Below are 15,630 nucleotides of genomic sequence, written 5' to 3' on the forward strand. Positions count from 1 at the left end.
GAAAACAGAACTAGCCTCACAGCGCTAACTAAATGTAAAAAATGGTTTATATGTTCTATCTAAATGTGTCTCAGTGTGTGAAAGAGACCAATATGGCCAATGGATATTATGTATTTGGAAAAAGTCTTATTTGCAACATCTAATATAGGTAACATTTCTTATGAAATGTAATGCCTTCTGTCATCTCACAGTATGACTTGCTATAAGCATTTGTAACAGCCCACAGTCCTTATCAAATCAAACTTTATTTGTCACATGCGCCGAACACAACAAGTGTAGACCTTACCGTGAAATGCTTACTTACAAGCCGTTAACCAGCAGTGCAGTTCAAGAAGAGTTAAGAAAATATTTACCAAATAAACTAAAGTAAAAAAAAAAATTCAAGTAACAAAATAAAATAACAATAACGAGGCTATATGCAAGGGGTACCGGTACCGAGTCAATGTGTGGGGGTACAGGCTAGTCGAGGTAATTTGTACATGTAGGTAGGGGTGAAGTGACTATGCATAGATAATAGACAGTGAGTAGCAGCAGTATGCAAATACAAATTGGGGGTAGGGGCGTGGGGGGGGGGCAGATGTCTCATAGCATAGAAAGTGTTACATCCAATATGACCCTCACTTTACCACTGGTGAGAATGTGAGTAGTAGAGCAAGGAAGTTATATGGGAGTAAATTGGAGTCTGGGGAGAGGTGATAGAAACAGAACACCTTAGTTGACCTTCTGTATGTGTCTTGTTTGTGCATATAAAAGACTGCTTCTTTAAAGCTCCTCAGATGTCACAAGTCACCTTCAACATGAAAAAATGTGCATGGGAAATATAGGAGCCTTCGTGTAAAGGTTTGGTTTCTGGTCACCTGCTTTGAAATTGTTACTGGAATTTATTCAAGCAACCTGCCTGCCAATGTCTCTTTCTCTTTTCTCTCTCTCACCTCTGCTCAAGGTGACCCCCCCCCCTCCCCCCAAGGTGACACACACACACACAATATTGTTCTTCCTATTTCCCATAAGTCCCCTTCAGTCACCCTTTTCCCCTTCATTCACTGTTTTCAATGAACATTCAGCAGTCAGTGTTATTTTACAGCTACCGGTACGTATGTGAATGACACCCCATTCTGATTTCTCAACAACTCTATACTGGTCTCCATGGAAACACCACAATGAAGTGAACATGAAAACTGATATTACAAGTTAGTAACTTTCCTACATTTTTGTTTTTAAATAATTAATGAAGGTTTTTAAGGCTGATTCCCTGACCTGTCAATGTTTTTAATTAGCTGTTTTATGATTTTGTTATACTCTTGTGATTTCTTTGTTTTTTTACTAGATTACCTGTAGTTTTTCATGTTGTCTGTCTGTAATTGTGTAATGACTTGTGTTAAATCCACATCAATCAGTGTAGAGGAAGGGGAGGAGACAGGTTAAAGAAGGATTTTTAAGCCTTGAGACAATTGAGACATGGATGTGTATGTGTACCATTCAGAGGGTGAATGGGCAAGACAAAATATTTAAGTGCCTTTGAACGGGGTATGGTAGAAGGTGCCAGGCGCATCGGGTTGAGTGGGTCAAAAACTGCGATGCTGCTGGGTTTTTCACCCTCAACAGTTTCCTGTGTGTATCAAGAATGGTCCACCACTGAAAGGACGTCCAGCCAACTTGACACAACTGTGCAAAGCAGTGGAATCAACATGGGCCAGCATTTCTGTGGTGACTTGTGAGCCCCTCAGACCTCACAAGTCACTTTCAATATGAAATAATGTGCATGAGAAATAGTGGAACCTTTGTGCAAAGGTTTGGTTTTTGGTAGCCCGCTTTGAAATTGTGACTGGAATTAATTCAGGCTCCCAGACAATTTTTTCCCCTAACCCACCTCCACTCAAGGTGAAGGTAATTATTGGTCTGATGCATATGCAACCACACACAAGTTAATTTGTATCTTCCTCTTTCCCTTAAAGAGCAACTGCCCCTAAAAAACAACTTCTCATTCAGAAAACAGCCTACAATGTGTAAATAAGAAAAGTCAGTCTCATCCAAAACAGAGTTTTGAAGGTTTGTTTAAATGAAGGTTGGGTTTGTTTAAATTCTGCCCACATGCCCACAGCTGGCAGAACACACGTAATAATCCATTTAAAGTGCAGCTGCATGTGATCCAATCGTAATGCCATGGTACATTTCTTAATTAACCAAATCTAAAATGAGGCCAAATCAGGAAGTGCAGTTGCACTTTAAGCCACCTTCAGTATTATTTTACAGCTACGTATGTGAATGACACCCTATTCTGATTTCTCAACTCCGTACTGGTTTCCATGGAAACAACACAATGAAGTGAATGTGAAAATTGATATTACAAGTTAGTAACTTCCGCACAAAATCATCTTGGTTGGAACTCTAGGGCTCTAATCTGTTTCCGGGACCAGTGGTAGTCAGTCAGTCAGACACACAGTGGGAGAGTGAGAATGGGAGCGTTATATAATACATGGCAGCTGAGACAAACACAACCACATGCCCAAAAATAGGAATGATATTAGTGTGTGTGTGTGTGTGTGTGTTAGAATGTCTATGGGTCTATCTGCTGTGCACATTTCCCACTATCCAAAACACATGCCTTGTGCTGGTCATAGCTAATGGCGTCAGTGACCTCTCCAGAAGTGACTCAATGTCACTGATGAGACACATGAGTTACTGGGCTGTGTGTATAAGGTTCACTTTTAATGTGCGTTCCCTCTCTTAATGCCTCAGAACAGCACATGCTGAGAACGATAACACTCCCTCCCTCCCTTTCGCTCTCTCCCTCCCTGTCTCTCTCTCTCTCCCTGTCTATCTTCCTCCCTGTCTCTCTCTCTCTTTTTCTCTCAATCACTAATTCTCTGGCAAACTGCTCTTTCTGTCTCTCTTGTTAGTTTCTCTTTCCAAATATCTCCCTCTCCAGCACCCTTCATCTTTTTCCCTGTTTCCCCCCACTCCCCTCTCCCTTTCTTATCTCTCTGTCTCTCCAAATCACTAATCTGTCTAGAATAGAAGTCCACTCAGACAGGTCTCTTGACTGGAGACATGGTCAGTCTCTGTGGGGAGGTGGTGAGTTGCTGAGCCGGATTTAGACGATTAGTAGTGGACTTAGCATTTACACTGATAGGATGGAATATGATGTGTCACAGTGCAGTAAATTGTATAATTGGAATCACTTCTACGTGACCTTAAAGGACAGAGCAAGAGACCATACAGAGCTGAACTTTTATTGCCCTTGATTCATCCATTATTTTGGGCTTCCCCTCGTGGATTAAGGAGCAGTGAAGCTGAGAAAAGTAAGTCAATTAGTTAATTCATTGCAGACTGTTATTTACAACCATTTCAGTAGACAATGTTGATTTTTCGGGCAAAGCATCATCAACATTGACGAGTGGCTCAAAGAGAATCAAAATGTTCCATTGATGTCCTGAATTCCCTACAGATATTAATAGCTACTGTGCCCTCCCAAACAATGTCACCTAATCCCTGGTGCAATCATCAGTCCTCCACCAAAGGCTTTGTTTTCAGGCGCACTCTTTCCACCTTGCCTCTTCTCTGAAGTAAAACAAAAACAACCCATTGAAATGGGTAGATGAACAGTGTAGCCTACATACTAAGAACAAAGGACAGGAATACAAAGGTTAGCTGTACTTTATTAATTAATTAGAAACAGCATATTTAGAAACTGATACACAGTAGTTACTTCATTTAGATATGAACCCCAAGTACTAATTGGTTCAGTTACCACTAGTTTTGTAATAGTAATTACTTGAAATAAGTATAATAACACCAATTGTAACCAATATGTGGGTGAATAGCAGGCAGCAGAAGTTTTATGGCCAAGAGTACATGTTATGTAACCACTGATCCACAATATGATCAAATGTCATGACAAGAAAGGGAAACTGATGCTTACAGAGAAAAAAAACAGATAGAGAGAGAGTAGAGGAAAGAAGTAGATAACTATTTGGGGTATTGAGTGTCTGGAATGCCAACTGTTGACTCATCCCCTTCTCTTGCCTTCCTCTCACCGTCTCTCTCTCTCTTTGTCAGAGCCCCTCTCTCTCTTTTAACCTCAAGCCCTCATCGCCCATAACTTTTCCGACCCCAGACCCACTCTCTCTCTCCCTCACATGATAAATATAGCTCACTGTTATCCTTCAGAAACGCACACGTGACCCCCACCACACACACACAAAAAAAAACATAGCTTGGATCCAAATATATAAGAGCCTGTATGTGTGACTGACTGGCTATGCTTGTGCACACACTTAACCGACACACTTATCCAAAAGATAGAGACAGGCACACATTTTTAAACAGTGGGAAAGTAAAGATAGAATTTGACGAACTACCCGAAGATCTGCCCACTTTCCCTCTGATGTAAACTGAGTGGACTGGGACAAGACTGAACAACAAGGATATCTTCCCTTACTCTCTTTAAAAAGCGGATCCTTTTCCCACCTCTCAGGCAGATAGCCATCAATGAGTGTGACCAACTCCTCTGCCTACAGATCGGAACGCAGCTTCCAGCAGACCTCTTCCTCCTCCTCATCCTCCAACAACCCATACATGGAGAAGAGCAGGGGGCTCTTTGCAGAGGACTTTGGCTCTTTCATGCGTCCTGGAACGGATGCCTTGGGATTTCCCAGTGAGTTGATTTTACATGAATTCCCAATTTTGGACCAGTATAACATATATATAGCTATACATGATATATTAGGTTGTAATATCCTACTTATTCCATACATATAGTATCAAATGCCATTGCTGAATGAATTTGTCTGTGGATAATTCATGATGTATTAGATGTGTCTCTGTGCCACACACACGTGTATTCATGTGTGTAGATTGCCTGCTGAACTCTCTTTAAGGCTCTGCGCGCATGTGCTTCCATGTGTTTGACCCAACAGCTTCTCAACAGGACATCACAGGGCAAATGGGAGGGTTGTTTGGTGGGTATTAGCAGTAGGGCAAAGCAGGGTATTTCGGTGCTGTGACTGGTATGCCCGCGCCTCTGGAAAAAGGAGGAGGTGGCTGCTGATGGAGGGAAGACAGGGCTGGATGGGAGGGGGGATGTTGGACACACTGCCAGCGCCGTGACCTCACACACAGAGAATGACTGGGATGAGGCGTAGGAGAGGACGGGCCAGACTGTTGCATATCAACCAGCATACACACACACTGTCAAACTGGCCATCATGTAGCCAAAGCAGACAAGTAAGAGGCACCCAGGCAGCTCACACAGCGGAATGCTCATTTCCAATTTGGGGACACACGTTAACTAATTTACATTCTAACACAACACTTTTTAAAAATAATTAATGCATAGACAGTAAACAGGCCAAACCTTTGGACTGTGTGTGAATTTATTTGACATATGAATGTTTTTAAGGTGCATCTAAGGTTAACTAAGTAAGAATGATCATCTTAGTTATTATATAAGGATAAGAATGATTGGGCTGCACTCAACCAGTCAAGAATGGATAGCTCTCAGTAAGCACATTACCATATGTCTTGGTTGTGTTTCCAGGTCGGACAGGGACAGCAGGGAAGATCAAGACAATGGGAGACAGCTACCAGTTCACAGTGGATGTCCAAGACTTCTCTCCAGAGGATGTCATTGTCACCACCTCCAACAACCAGATCGAAGTACATGCAGAAAAGGTGTGCATATCTCTTTTTAGTGACAATTAAATTCTCTGTGATTTTGAGAATTTTGTTTCTAAAATATTTGAGAAATATTTGAGATATGAAAAAATATCTTGGTCATTTTCTCATGTCTATCTTCACTTCAACAGTTGGCAGCGGATGGCACAGTGATGAACACTTTCACCCACAAGTGCCAGCTACCTGAGGATGTGGACCCCACCTCTGTGACATCATCATTGGGCACCGAGGGAACGCTAACAGTCAAGGCCCGTAGAAACCCATCCAAGCATGAGCTCACACAGACCTTCCGCACTGAGATCAAGATCTAAGAAGACAGACAGGACTCTCCCATGAGCCATGACCCCTGTTCCCTCACTGCCTGTATTTTGTAATGCTATATTCTGTTTTTCTCATTTAATGTCTTTATCATTATATGTTCATTCTGCCCTTTAAGCTGGAACGTTTTTTTCTTCTGCCATACCACCTCCTCAAAATACCACATCCTCCAATAGCTGCCTTGGATTGATAACAGTTAGCCTAATTTGTTCTTGTGTTTTCCCAGTTATCACACATCACCTCCACACACACACACACCACCTCCACACACACACACACCACCTCCACACACACACACACACACACACACACACACACACACACACACACACACACACACACACACACACACACACACCACCTCTAAACACACACACACATCACTTCTACACACACACACACATCCCCTCCACACACATCACCTTCACACACGTCACCTCCACACATCACCTCCATACACACACACACAAAATTGAGAATGCTGGGGTGAGGATGGTTCATAATAATGGCTGGAGCTGCGTGAATGGAATGGCATCAAACCATGCGTTTGACGTATTTGATACCATTCCACCTATTCTGCTCCAGCCCTTTCCACGAGCCTGCACACACATCCATCCATTAACTAAGTATTGCTTCTTCTACTGAACTCTACATATACTGCTACCATTGTGCATTGTCATAGTTGTGTGAATAAAGTAGTTGATTAATTTTTCATTTAGAGGATATAAACGTTTGTGTGCATCAATGTGTGATGTTTCATGTTTGTTTATTCATGGCTCAGCACACCACTAAGAATGGCCATAGCTAAATTTCTATTTTCTTACCCCTTTCAAACATTTACACCCTAAGCTGTCCATTGTTTTTAGTATGTCATTATGAGGATTAAAAGAACATATACAAGTTTAGGCACAACGTAGTAGTGAAAGAAATTCTTACTGTGATCTTGAATACGACCAGGTTTAGTGCGCCATCACATGGACATATTTTAACACCATTCCACGCTCAGAAATAAAACTGCGCGTGCGCCTTATGTCAACTATCCACCCGGCCACTATCAATCGATCAGAGAGTGGAAGATGGCGGTGAATCGAGTCTTTGGGGCTAGATCGATCACCGAAAAACTCGATTGAACGAATTCAACGGATTGTGAGAAAATATTACGAAACAACAACATAACAAGCGTTTGGAGTAGAGAAACCTGCGATTCTTGAGAGGTAATTTTAATGCACTCCTTTTGAAAGATGGCGTATGCTTAAAGTACAGAACGAGGCTCTAAGGACTAGCAGAAAGAAAGGCCTCTCTATAGCCAAACGCCATCTTGTTTGTCCAAAACATGCATGTCTAGACACGCTAAATTAATCCCGGATAGTGAGGGTAGAAGGATATAGGATTCGTAATCAATCTTCTGCATCGTCAAAAAATAAATTCATGAAATTCCTTAAATTACAAATTATTTGCGAACCATTGGTATACAGTCTGTCGCATCGATGGTTAAACTAGGACTTTTAAACAGTCAATTGTCGATATAGGCCAACCCTGGCTTCTTTTGATAAGTTTAATATTGCATTGCTATAATTTTTTACATAAAACAACACCATAGAGTACCACAGAATGAGTCATATTACCCATAAATCTAGCAGTCAAACAGGGAAATGGTTCCAATCGTTTTCCCACCATTCATTTTTCCCCATAGTGGATTTTAGAAACATTTCAAATAAGAGCTGTGATTTGTGTAGGCTTAACCAAGCGTGACGTTTTGATCTCTCGAAGGTGCCTTTTATAAATATTGTAACGACCCTGGGTTTATAAGCGCGGAAATCGACTCTGCCGCACGAGCATGCTTTTGCGGCACAGTCGATAGCGCGCCGGACCTCGGGCTAGAAGGTCGAGGGTTCGAGACCTTCTCCCTGCTGTTTCATTACAATATATTCACCACCCAAAAAATAAATGCTTATTATCTGCTAATATGGCTATCATAAAAAAAACTACAAATGCCATGATGATATGGACGAGACTACCAAATCAAAGCAATGGTAAGAATCTCTGGATTATAACTATCTGTTAGCTAAATTTAGTAATCAATAAATTGGCACACAAAAAAATATATTGACAATTCTGTGAATGGTCATGTGCAAGTTTCAAATTGACACAATACCTGTTACCAAGGCGTCAGCTAGAGATGTCTACTTTAATGCTAATTAGCATTTTTGAATCTGAGAGTAAATAGAGACGATATATTGATAAGAGTCACCTTGTCCGAGAAAGTTATCAAAACATCATGCCAGGGTAAGCCTACGCCCCTATTTTAAGTGTTTCTGAAGTCCCTTATGGGAAAAAATTAATGGTGGAAATACAATTGGAACTGTTTCCCTGTTTGACCGCTAGGTTTTATGGATATTATGAAACCTCCACTGTGGGGCTCTATATCTTGTGAGCCCCGATTATTTAGTTGTCAGGAAATGTCAAATTATTAAATTACATATGATAAATGCACTGAGGAATAAACCAACTGTGAGTGATTATATCATAATTATTAGTCACATTTTAAGTGTCACGAAAACAACAAGTGTAGACTTTACCGTGAAATACTAACTTACAAACCCTTTCCCAACTATACAGTTAAAAAGTAAGAAAATTAACAAATAGAAAAACAAAATAGTAACACACAATAAAATAGCAATAATGAATCCCCTCTCCAGACATGTTTTTGTTTAAAGTTCCAAACATGTAGGTTAGTTTGACAGTGGTAATGTGTTGCCTCACCTGCTTGACTAAGTCCAATACAACTGTAACCCTATCCACTGTGTCAATAGCTTCCCACGGCGCCCACTCTCCAGGATGGACTTTCCCTGGCACAGTGGCAAGGTTTTGGAACAGCTCAATCACCAGCGTCAGCTGGGCCTGCTTTGTGACTGTACCTTTGTGGTGGATGGGGAGGACTTCAAGGCCCACAAGGCTGTGCTGGCTGCCTGCAGCGCCTACTTCCGCACCCTCTTCCTGGACCAGAAGGATGTGGTGCACCTGGATATTAGCAACGCAGCAGGTACATAAGCCTTTCCCTGGTTGATGAGTTAGGATTTCTGCAATAAGTGGATGTCTGCTGTTGCCCCTAAAAGCCTTGTTCGAAGATGATAACACTATTATGAATTATGGTATTCCCCACCTAAGAGAAAAATATATGGAGGGAAAACACTGAATTATTTTCTTTACCTTAATATCCAAGACCATGTTCAACATCATGCTTAGGTTGCCTGCCTCAGTCACAGCAGGGCTCATGGATCCATCCCTGTGTATTCTGCAGGTCTGGGCCAAGTCCTTGAGTTCATGTACACGGCCAAGCTGAGTCTGAGTCCTCAGAATGTGGAGGATGTGGTGGCGGTGGCCACGTTCCTGCAGATGCAGGAGATAGTCAATGCATGTTCTGCCTACCAGTCTCTGGCAGTCTCCACATCCCAGACAACACAATACTTAATTGACCGTGAGTACAGTACAGATCAGTTCACAAACAGAGGTTATTAGTACACAGTCATTAGCATGCTCGCATTAACAAGACCACTAATGTTATCAGTACATTTTTTTGGGACAGCTGAAGCAAGCACACTGATTTTCTTCAGGAAATTGACAATTTCTGGTTAATATTGTTCTCATCCATCATTTCTTCCAAACCATAAAGACAAGATTGAGGAAGGAGAGCAAAACACGGAGAAGGAGCCGTCAGAGACAAAGTCACATGATGAGGAAATCCCAAACCCCTCAGCAGAGGATGAAGGGCCAAAGGGCGTTCAGGAGGACCCGAAGGAGACCACCCTGGACGATGGCCAGATTTCCAGAAAACCCCCGGACAAACAGACCCCGGGGAGAGGAAGACCCCCCAAAACCTCCACTTTCGCCACACAGAGAAAAGCTGCAGCTGAAAGTGAGGAGGTGGAGAGCACCGCCAAAGATGTGCCTGAGTTTCAGGATGACCCCTCGGATGCGGACTACACGCCCAGTATGTGAATAATTTGTCTTCATACTTTTCATTGATGATCTGTATGTTTGATATTGCTGTGCTGATGAAGATTTATTTTGTACTTAGAGTTGCCATTCAAGTCTGCAGCCTGTAGGTCTTACATGAGCTCCAGGAGAAGAAGGACACGGAGAGCTCCTCGACGCAACCTCTCACAGGGTAAACAAACAGATTGACTGACTTTCCTAGGAGTAATTACAGATCTGCCATGACTGGATAGGTTAAAGCTACCTTGCTTTCTCCTATCCAATCATATCGGATCAGTGACTACTTCAAGTAAGGGAAGATGGAAGGCTATATTTACTAAATATTTGACTGCAGTGGGCCACAGTGTCTGATGGTTATGCAATTCCTATTCATAGATAATGACTCCAATGAGGGGAGTAGCGCACCAAAGACAGTAAATGAAGAGAAAAAAGAGGTGGAGGAGTGCGAGCTGGAGGAGGAGGAGGAAGAGGAGGGAGGTGGTGAAGAAGAAGAAGTAGAAGAGCAGGAGGATGAAGGAGATGAGGGAGAAGACAGCCAGGGGACAGAGAGCGGAGAGGAGAGGAAGCAGCTACGGTTGGGTGCTGTCACCGACCGCACCGAGTCACGGTCCTACGGCTCTGTGACTCACAAGTGTGAGGTGAGAACCGCGTGCTTGTTTATGTGTGTGGTTACTTTGCACACTGTGATTAAACATGGAAATTATCGGCTTGAATGTTTTTTCATGATCCATTCCCTATTAGAGGACTTATTGTTTTAAACTGTTTGTGTATTGTCCTATCAAATAGAGGATATTGCATTTACACTCATGTAATTGGGGGTTGCGCATTTCTAACTTACGTGCCATGTATTTTCTAGGACTGTGGAAAGAAGTTCACCCACACGGGGAACTTCAAGAGACACATTCGCATTCACACAGGAGAGAAACCTTTCAGCTGCCGTGACTGCCACAAGGCCTTCTCAGACCCGGCTGCCTGCAAGGCTCACGAGAAAACACACAGGTTCGTATCAAGCTCATCAACTGTCTTTCTCATTGGCATAATGACAAACCAATCCCTTTGTCCTATTTCTGGGGCCTTGTTGATGTTCTCTTTGCAGATCTGATTGGTTTACTTTCTCATTTTAGATTTGCTTGAAGAGATCTACCCTCTCTTAATGTTCAAAAACAAGACTTTGTAGGAACGAGGCGATTTGTGCAACACATGATAATGATGATCAAATTGATATTCATAAAAATCTGAGTTTCATTACATCAACATCCTCTCGAACCTCTCAACACCTGAGTAAATATAAGTAGCTATATTTTACTTAAATATATCTTATGTCTCTCTCTCCGTAGCCCCCTGAAACCTTACTGCTGCTCCTCATGTGGGAAGAGCTACCGGCAGATCAGCCTGCTCAACTTGCACCGGAAGCGTCACACGGGCGAGGCCCGATACAGTTGCAGAGACTGCGGCAAGCTCTTCACCACGTCTGGCAACCTGAAGCGCCACATGCTGGTGCACAGCGGCGAGAAGCCGTACCACTGCGACTACTGCGACCGGGCCTTCTCCGACCCCACTGCCAAGATGCGCCACCTGGAGACCCATGATGCCGACAAGGGCCACAGGTGTCCGCACTGCGACAAGCGGTTCAACCAGGTTAGGACCACTACTAAAACACAACTACACTGATAATGTTGTAGTGTTTTTGTAAAACCCTGTATATAGTTTCTCTCTATCCTTGCATTGAAATGTTTAACTGTACTCTAACCTGGCTATTCCTCTGTTTGGACAGACTGGGAATCTAAAGGCTCACCTGAAGATCCACATCACAGACGGCCCTCTGAAGTGTAAAGAGTGTGGCAAACAGTTCACCACCTCAGGTAACACCAGACTAGACGAGAGGTGGACTTCTGGGCTTGTAGTCATTAAGCGTCTCAGAGAGTAGGAGTTCTGATCTAGGATCAGGACCTCACTGTTCATGTAATCTTATTAATTATGATCTAAAAGGCAACACTGATTCTAATGAATAAGATTGCATGGGAGGACCTGTTCCTAGATCAGCACTCTTACTTTTACACACTTTATGAACACAGGCCCTGGTCGACCAGGGCCTGTGTTCATAAAGTGTGTAAAAGTAAGAGTGCTGATCCAAACAGTCTGTCCAAACAGACTAGTCTCTGGTCTTCGTATTTGTATATAACTGTAGTTTTGTTTCCCAGGGAATTTGAAGAGACACCTGCGTGTTCACAGTGGGGAGAAGCCCTATATCTGTATGCACTGCCAGAGAGCTTTCTCCGACCCCGGGGCGCTACAGAGACACGAGCGCATACACACAGGTAACAGTCCTAGAAATGGATTTATATGACGGTTCACATTTACCTCATGCTTTGTACTGTGTAGCCTTAACATGTGTGTAACATAAACATGTGCAGAAATAACAGGAAATGCCTGTGCAGTGCATCATTGGTTAGAGACTGTAATGTAACTGTAGTGTGTGTCTCCTGTAGGGGAGAAGCCGTGTCTGTGTCTGATCTGTGGGAAGGGGTTCACCCAGGCCAGTTCACTCATCGCTCATGTCCGCCAGCACACTGGAGAGAAGCCCTATGTCTGCGACCGCTGTGGCAAAAGGTAAACACACAGACACACACAGTATGATCCTATTGATATAACATAGAGCCGTTTATGTCCTCTCTCCAACTTCAGGTTTGTCCAGTCCAGTCAGCTGGCCAATCACATCCGTCACCATGATAACATCCGGCCACACAAGTGTCACATCTGCAACAAGGCGTTTGTCAACGTTGGGGATCTCTCCAAGCATATCATCATTCACACAGGTAGGAAGTACCATTGTGAGTGAGCAGAAAGTGAGGTTCCCTGGAAGTAGTTGATATTAATGTATTCCACACCCTTGGCGACATTGACAGAAAGCAGATTTTTTTTCTGGTTTTCGAGGAAACAGTATTTTCAACCTAACTTCTGTTTTCTCTGAAAAACAGAAGTTGGGGCTCTGCTCAGGCATCTTTCTATGTCTGCTACTGTACATTAGGTTAATGGATAGTCAAAAAATAGTACATAATATGTAAAAATAAATAATGGAATATAGGTATATTTCCAGTGAAGAAAACAAAGCTGTTGGGTATCTGGGTACATTATATTCCCTCTGTCTTTAGTGTCCCTCCAACCTCCTTACCCTGAGGTATAACATTAGTCTACATTCAAGTAATTTTTTCATCCCACCATCCCCTAGGAGAGAAGCCCTTCCTGTGTGACAAGTGCGGCCGCGGGTTCAACCGCGTTGACAACCTGCGCTCCCACGTCAAGACCGTCCACCAGGGTAAGGCCGGGATGAAGCGCCTGGTGGTTGCTGGGGGCGACAGCGACGACGGGGGTGACGGGTTTCACGGTGGGTCGGCCTCAGAGATGGACGACAACGAGATCAACATCGTCACCGTCACCACTGAGGACATCGTCACGCTGGCGACAGGGGCCCTGGCTGGCAGCTCTGTGGCCCAGCTGACAGGTCAGACCGATAGCATGCTGGGTAATGAAGTTCAGATAGGGGGAGGAGAATGTTGGTATGCAGTGGATGTGACTGTAATAGGAATGAGTTGAAAGGAATGTGGCTGTGTGAGAGTAAGAAAGAAATGGACTCGGAATAATGAAGAAAATTCTCCTGTTGTGCGTTTCTATGGATTCTGGCTGTTTCCAGTGGTGCCTGTGGCTTCATCGGTATCAGCAGACGAGACGGAGGCTCTAAAAGAAGAGATCACCAAGGCTGTGGAGAAGGTGCAGGAAGCAGGTGAGACTGGCCAACACAGCTTTTATCAGCTATTACTATTCATCACTTGGATAACAAGGAATGTAATATCAGTATTTTTTTGTTTATTAATTAGACCATTTTAAAAAAAAACAAGCACACATAAAACTTAAAAAGCCATTCATGCACATGAATAAAATCATTGAGGATAACACACAATAAAGTCTGGGGCTATAGATGATACTTCCTTATACACGTACTGTACATCCTCACCATCAGTCTTCTCTGTTCTTCCCAGACCCCAACACTCAGATCCTGTATGCGTGCGACTCGTGCGGTGACAAGTTCCTGGATGCCAGTTCGCTGGCCCAACACGTGCGAATACACACGGCCCAGGCCCTGGTCATGTTCCAGGCCGACTCGGACTTCTACCAGCAGTACGCCGCTGCTGCAGGAGCCACCGCCGTGGGGGAAGTTGTTACCACAACCTGGCAACCCGCCTCCGAGCAGGTCATCCAGGGAGGGGAGCTCGTCTTCCACACCCGTGAGGCCGAGGAGGAGGAGGAGGAGGGGGGAGAGGTGCTGGCCCAAGCTGACTCCCAGCCGGAGGGGAAAGATGAGGCTGGAACAGAGGGAGAAGAGATGGAGTGTGAGGCTTAGGGAAGAAAAGTACATTGAAGAACTGATTATATCTGGTGTGCAATGACACCCCAAGTTACAGTGCGTTGAGTGAATAATTAGTCATAATTTTTGGCAATTTCCTGCCCTGTGTGGGAAAAGGAAAGTAAGATTTCTAATCACGAGTTTACATAATCATTAATAGAGATGTATAGAGATTTAGCAAAGCATTGTCAGCCTCTTCTGACATAAGTTCCCCTAATTCTAGAATCTCTTTAGACGATAGCAGTAGTATGTAACATGCTATAGTCAATTTTGCACTGTATGTTTAAAATGTATATTATAAAATATAGAAATGGGCTATTCATTTAGAAAATCGTCATGCGGTATATCCCAGGGCAGGAAGGTCAGTTGATACATCACACCACTTTTGTTTTTCTTCTCCCTGACAGTTAAAAAACAGATAGGTAGTAGAATATTGCCTGCAGATTCCTGCCTTGTTTTACTGAGATAGTGTAAATGTTCCTCTCTTAGTTTAGGTATTTTAGTATACTTCATTGAAGTATTTTCATTAAAAGCACAAGTGTACATAAACGATTGATAGACTACTTTGTGTAGTGCTACTAGCATTTTGAGTGAGAAGGATTTGCTAGAAATGTTGTTTCTCTTTCACATTGCACGTCCATGGTCGACATGCAAACAATGAAAATGCTGTGCACGTTGACGTTTGTTCTATTTCCTACTAACCTATTATAATTACTCTTTGTGGAGATAACTAGAAAACTGAAATCACTTCCTATTGGTGGGATCCATATGAGAAATGACAAGTTGTGGATTCATTCCACAAATTGACAAGATTATTTTCCAATTGATCCCTGTGTAAATCATGAAACAGCCCTGCACTGTCATTCCTCAATGATTTGTAGCACTGACTTGGCAGTTATTAAGAAGTACAAGAAGTCATTAACTGACTATATTAGCATAAAAATATGTTTCCTTGAGAAAGCGTAGTTTAATGGCAGCAGGAACACCTAACATCGCATACCAATGTGTGTAGATTATGATTATATTCAGTCCTGGTTGATACTAGGTCGTGCAAATCGTTTTTTAGTTGAACAATACAGATTATGACATACACCTTCTGTTTTAAATTAAATCAATGGCTGATTAAATATGGGGAGAGGGGGAGAATGTATAAAAACTGATCAATAAAGGCGGCTACATCAAAACAGAACTGAGCTGCTCGTTTTTTCCCCCTTCACTGTTAAATGTATGTGGTTGAA

General features: G+C 42.9%; 2 protein-coding genes across 6 annotated transcripts; both read left to right on the top strand.

Moving 5' to 3' along the window:
* Window positions 1–2,749: 2,749 nt before the first annotated feature.
* hspb7 (heat shock protein family, member 7 (cardiovascular)) lies at window positions 2,750–6,739 on the top strand. 3 transcript variants are annotated; one of them, XM_064957026.1, is made up of 4 exons: window positions 2,750–3,302; window positions 4,478–4,657; window positions 5,540–5,673; window positions 5,808–6,739. In XM_064957026.1, exons 2-4 carry the CDS (start codon window positions 4,492–4,494, stop codon window positions 5,985–5,987), a joined length of 480 nt encoding a protein of 159 aa, XP_064813098.1. In that variant the 5' UTR covers window positions 2,750–3,302; window positions 4,478–4,491; the 3' UTR covers window positions 5,988–6,739. The 3 variants fall into 3 exon arrangements, with proteins under 3 accessions (XP_064813098.1, XP_064813099.1, XP_064813097.1); XM_064957027.1 differs by having other exon boundaries at window positions 4,521–4,657; XM_064957025.1 differs by lacking the exon at window positions 2,750–3,302 and having other exon boundaries at window positions 4,057–4,657.
* A 309-nt stretch (window positions 6,740–7,048) lies between these two features.
* On the top strand, window positions 7,049–15,581 carry zbtb17 (zinc finger and BTB domain containing 17). 3 transcript variants are annotated; one of them, XM_064957020.1, is made up of 15 exons: window positions 7,049–7,208; window positions 8,808–9,037; window positions 9,296–9,472; window positions 9,668–9,985; window positions 10,073–10,162; window positions 10,366–10,628; window positions 10,847–10,989; window positions 11,328–11,628; window positions 11,765–11,852; window positions 12,192–12,308; window positions 12,480–12,600; window positions 12,676–12,806; window positions 13,220–13,492; window positions 13,682–13,771; window positions 14,028–15,581. In XM_064957020.1, the coding sequence occupies exons 2-15, from the start codon at window positions 8,833–8,835 to the stop codon at window positions 14,387–14,389; spliced, it is 2,679 nt and encodes an 892-aa protein (XP_064813092.1). In that variant the 5' UTR covers window positions 7,049–7,208; window positions 8,808–8,832; the 3' UTR covers window positions 14,390–15,581. The 3 variants fall into 3 exon arrangements, with proteins under 3 accessions (XP_064813092.1, XP_064813091.1, XP_064813093.1); XM_064957019.1 differs by lacking the exon at window positions 7,049–7,208 and adding an exon at window positions 7,661–8,027; XM_064957021.1 differs by lacking the exon at window positions 7,049–7,208 and adding an exon at window positions 8,036–8,505.
* Window positions 15,582–15,630: the final 49 nt, after the last annotated feature.

Source organism: Oncorhynchus masou, chromosome 33 (assembly GCF_036934945.1).
Source record: "Oncorhynchus masou masou isolate Uvic2021 chromosome 33, UVic_Omas_1.1, whole genome shotgun sequence".
NCBI classification, from domain to species: domain Eukaryota; kingdom Metazoa; phylum Chordata; class Actinopteri; order Salmoniformes; family Salmonidae; genus Oncorhynchus; species Oncorhynchus masou.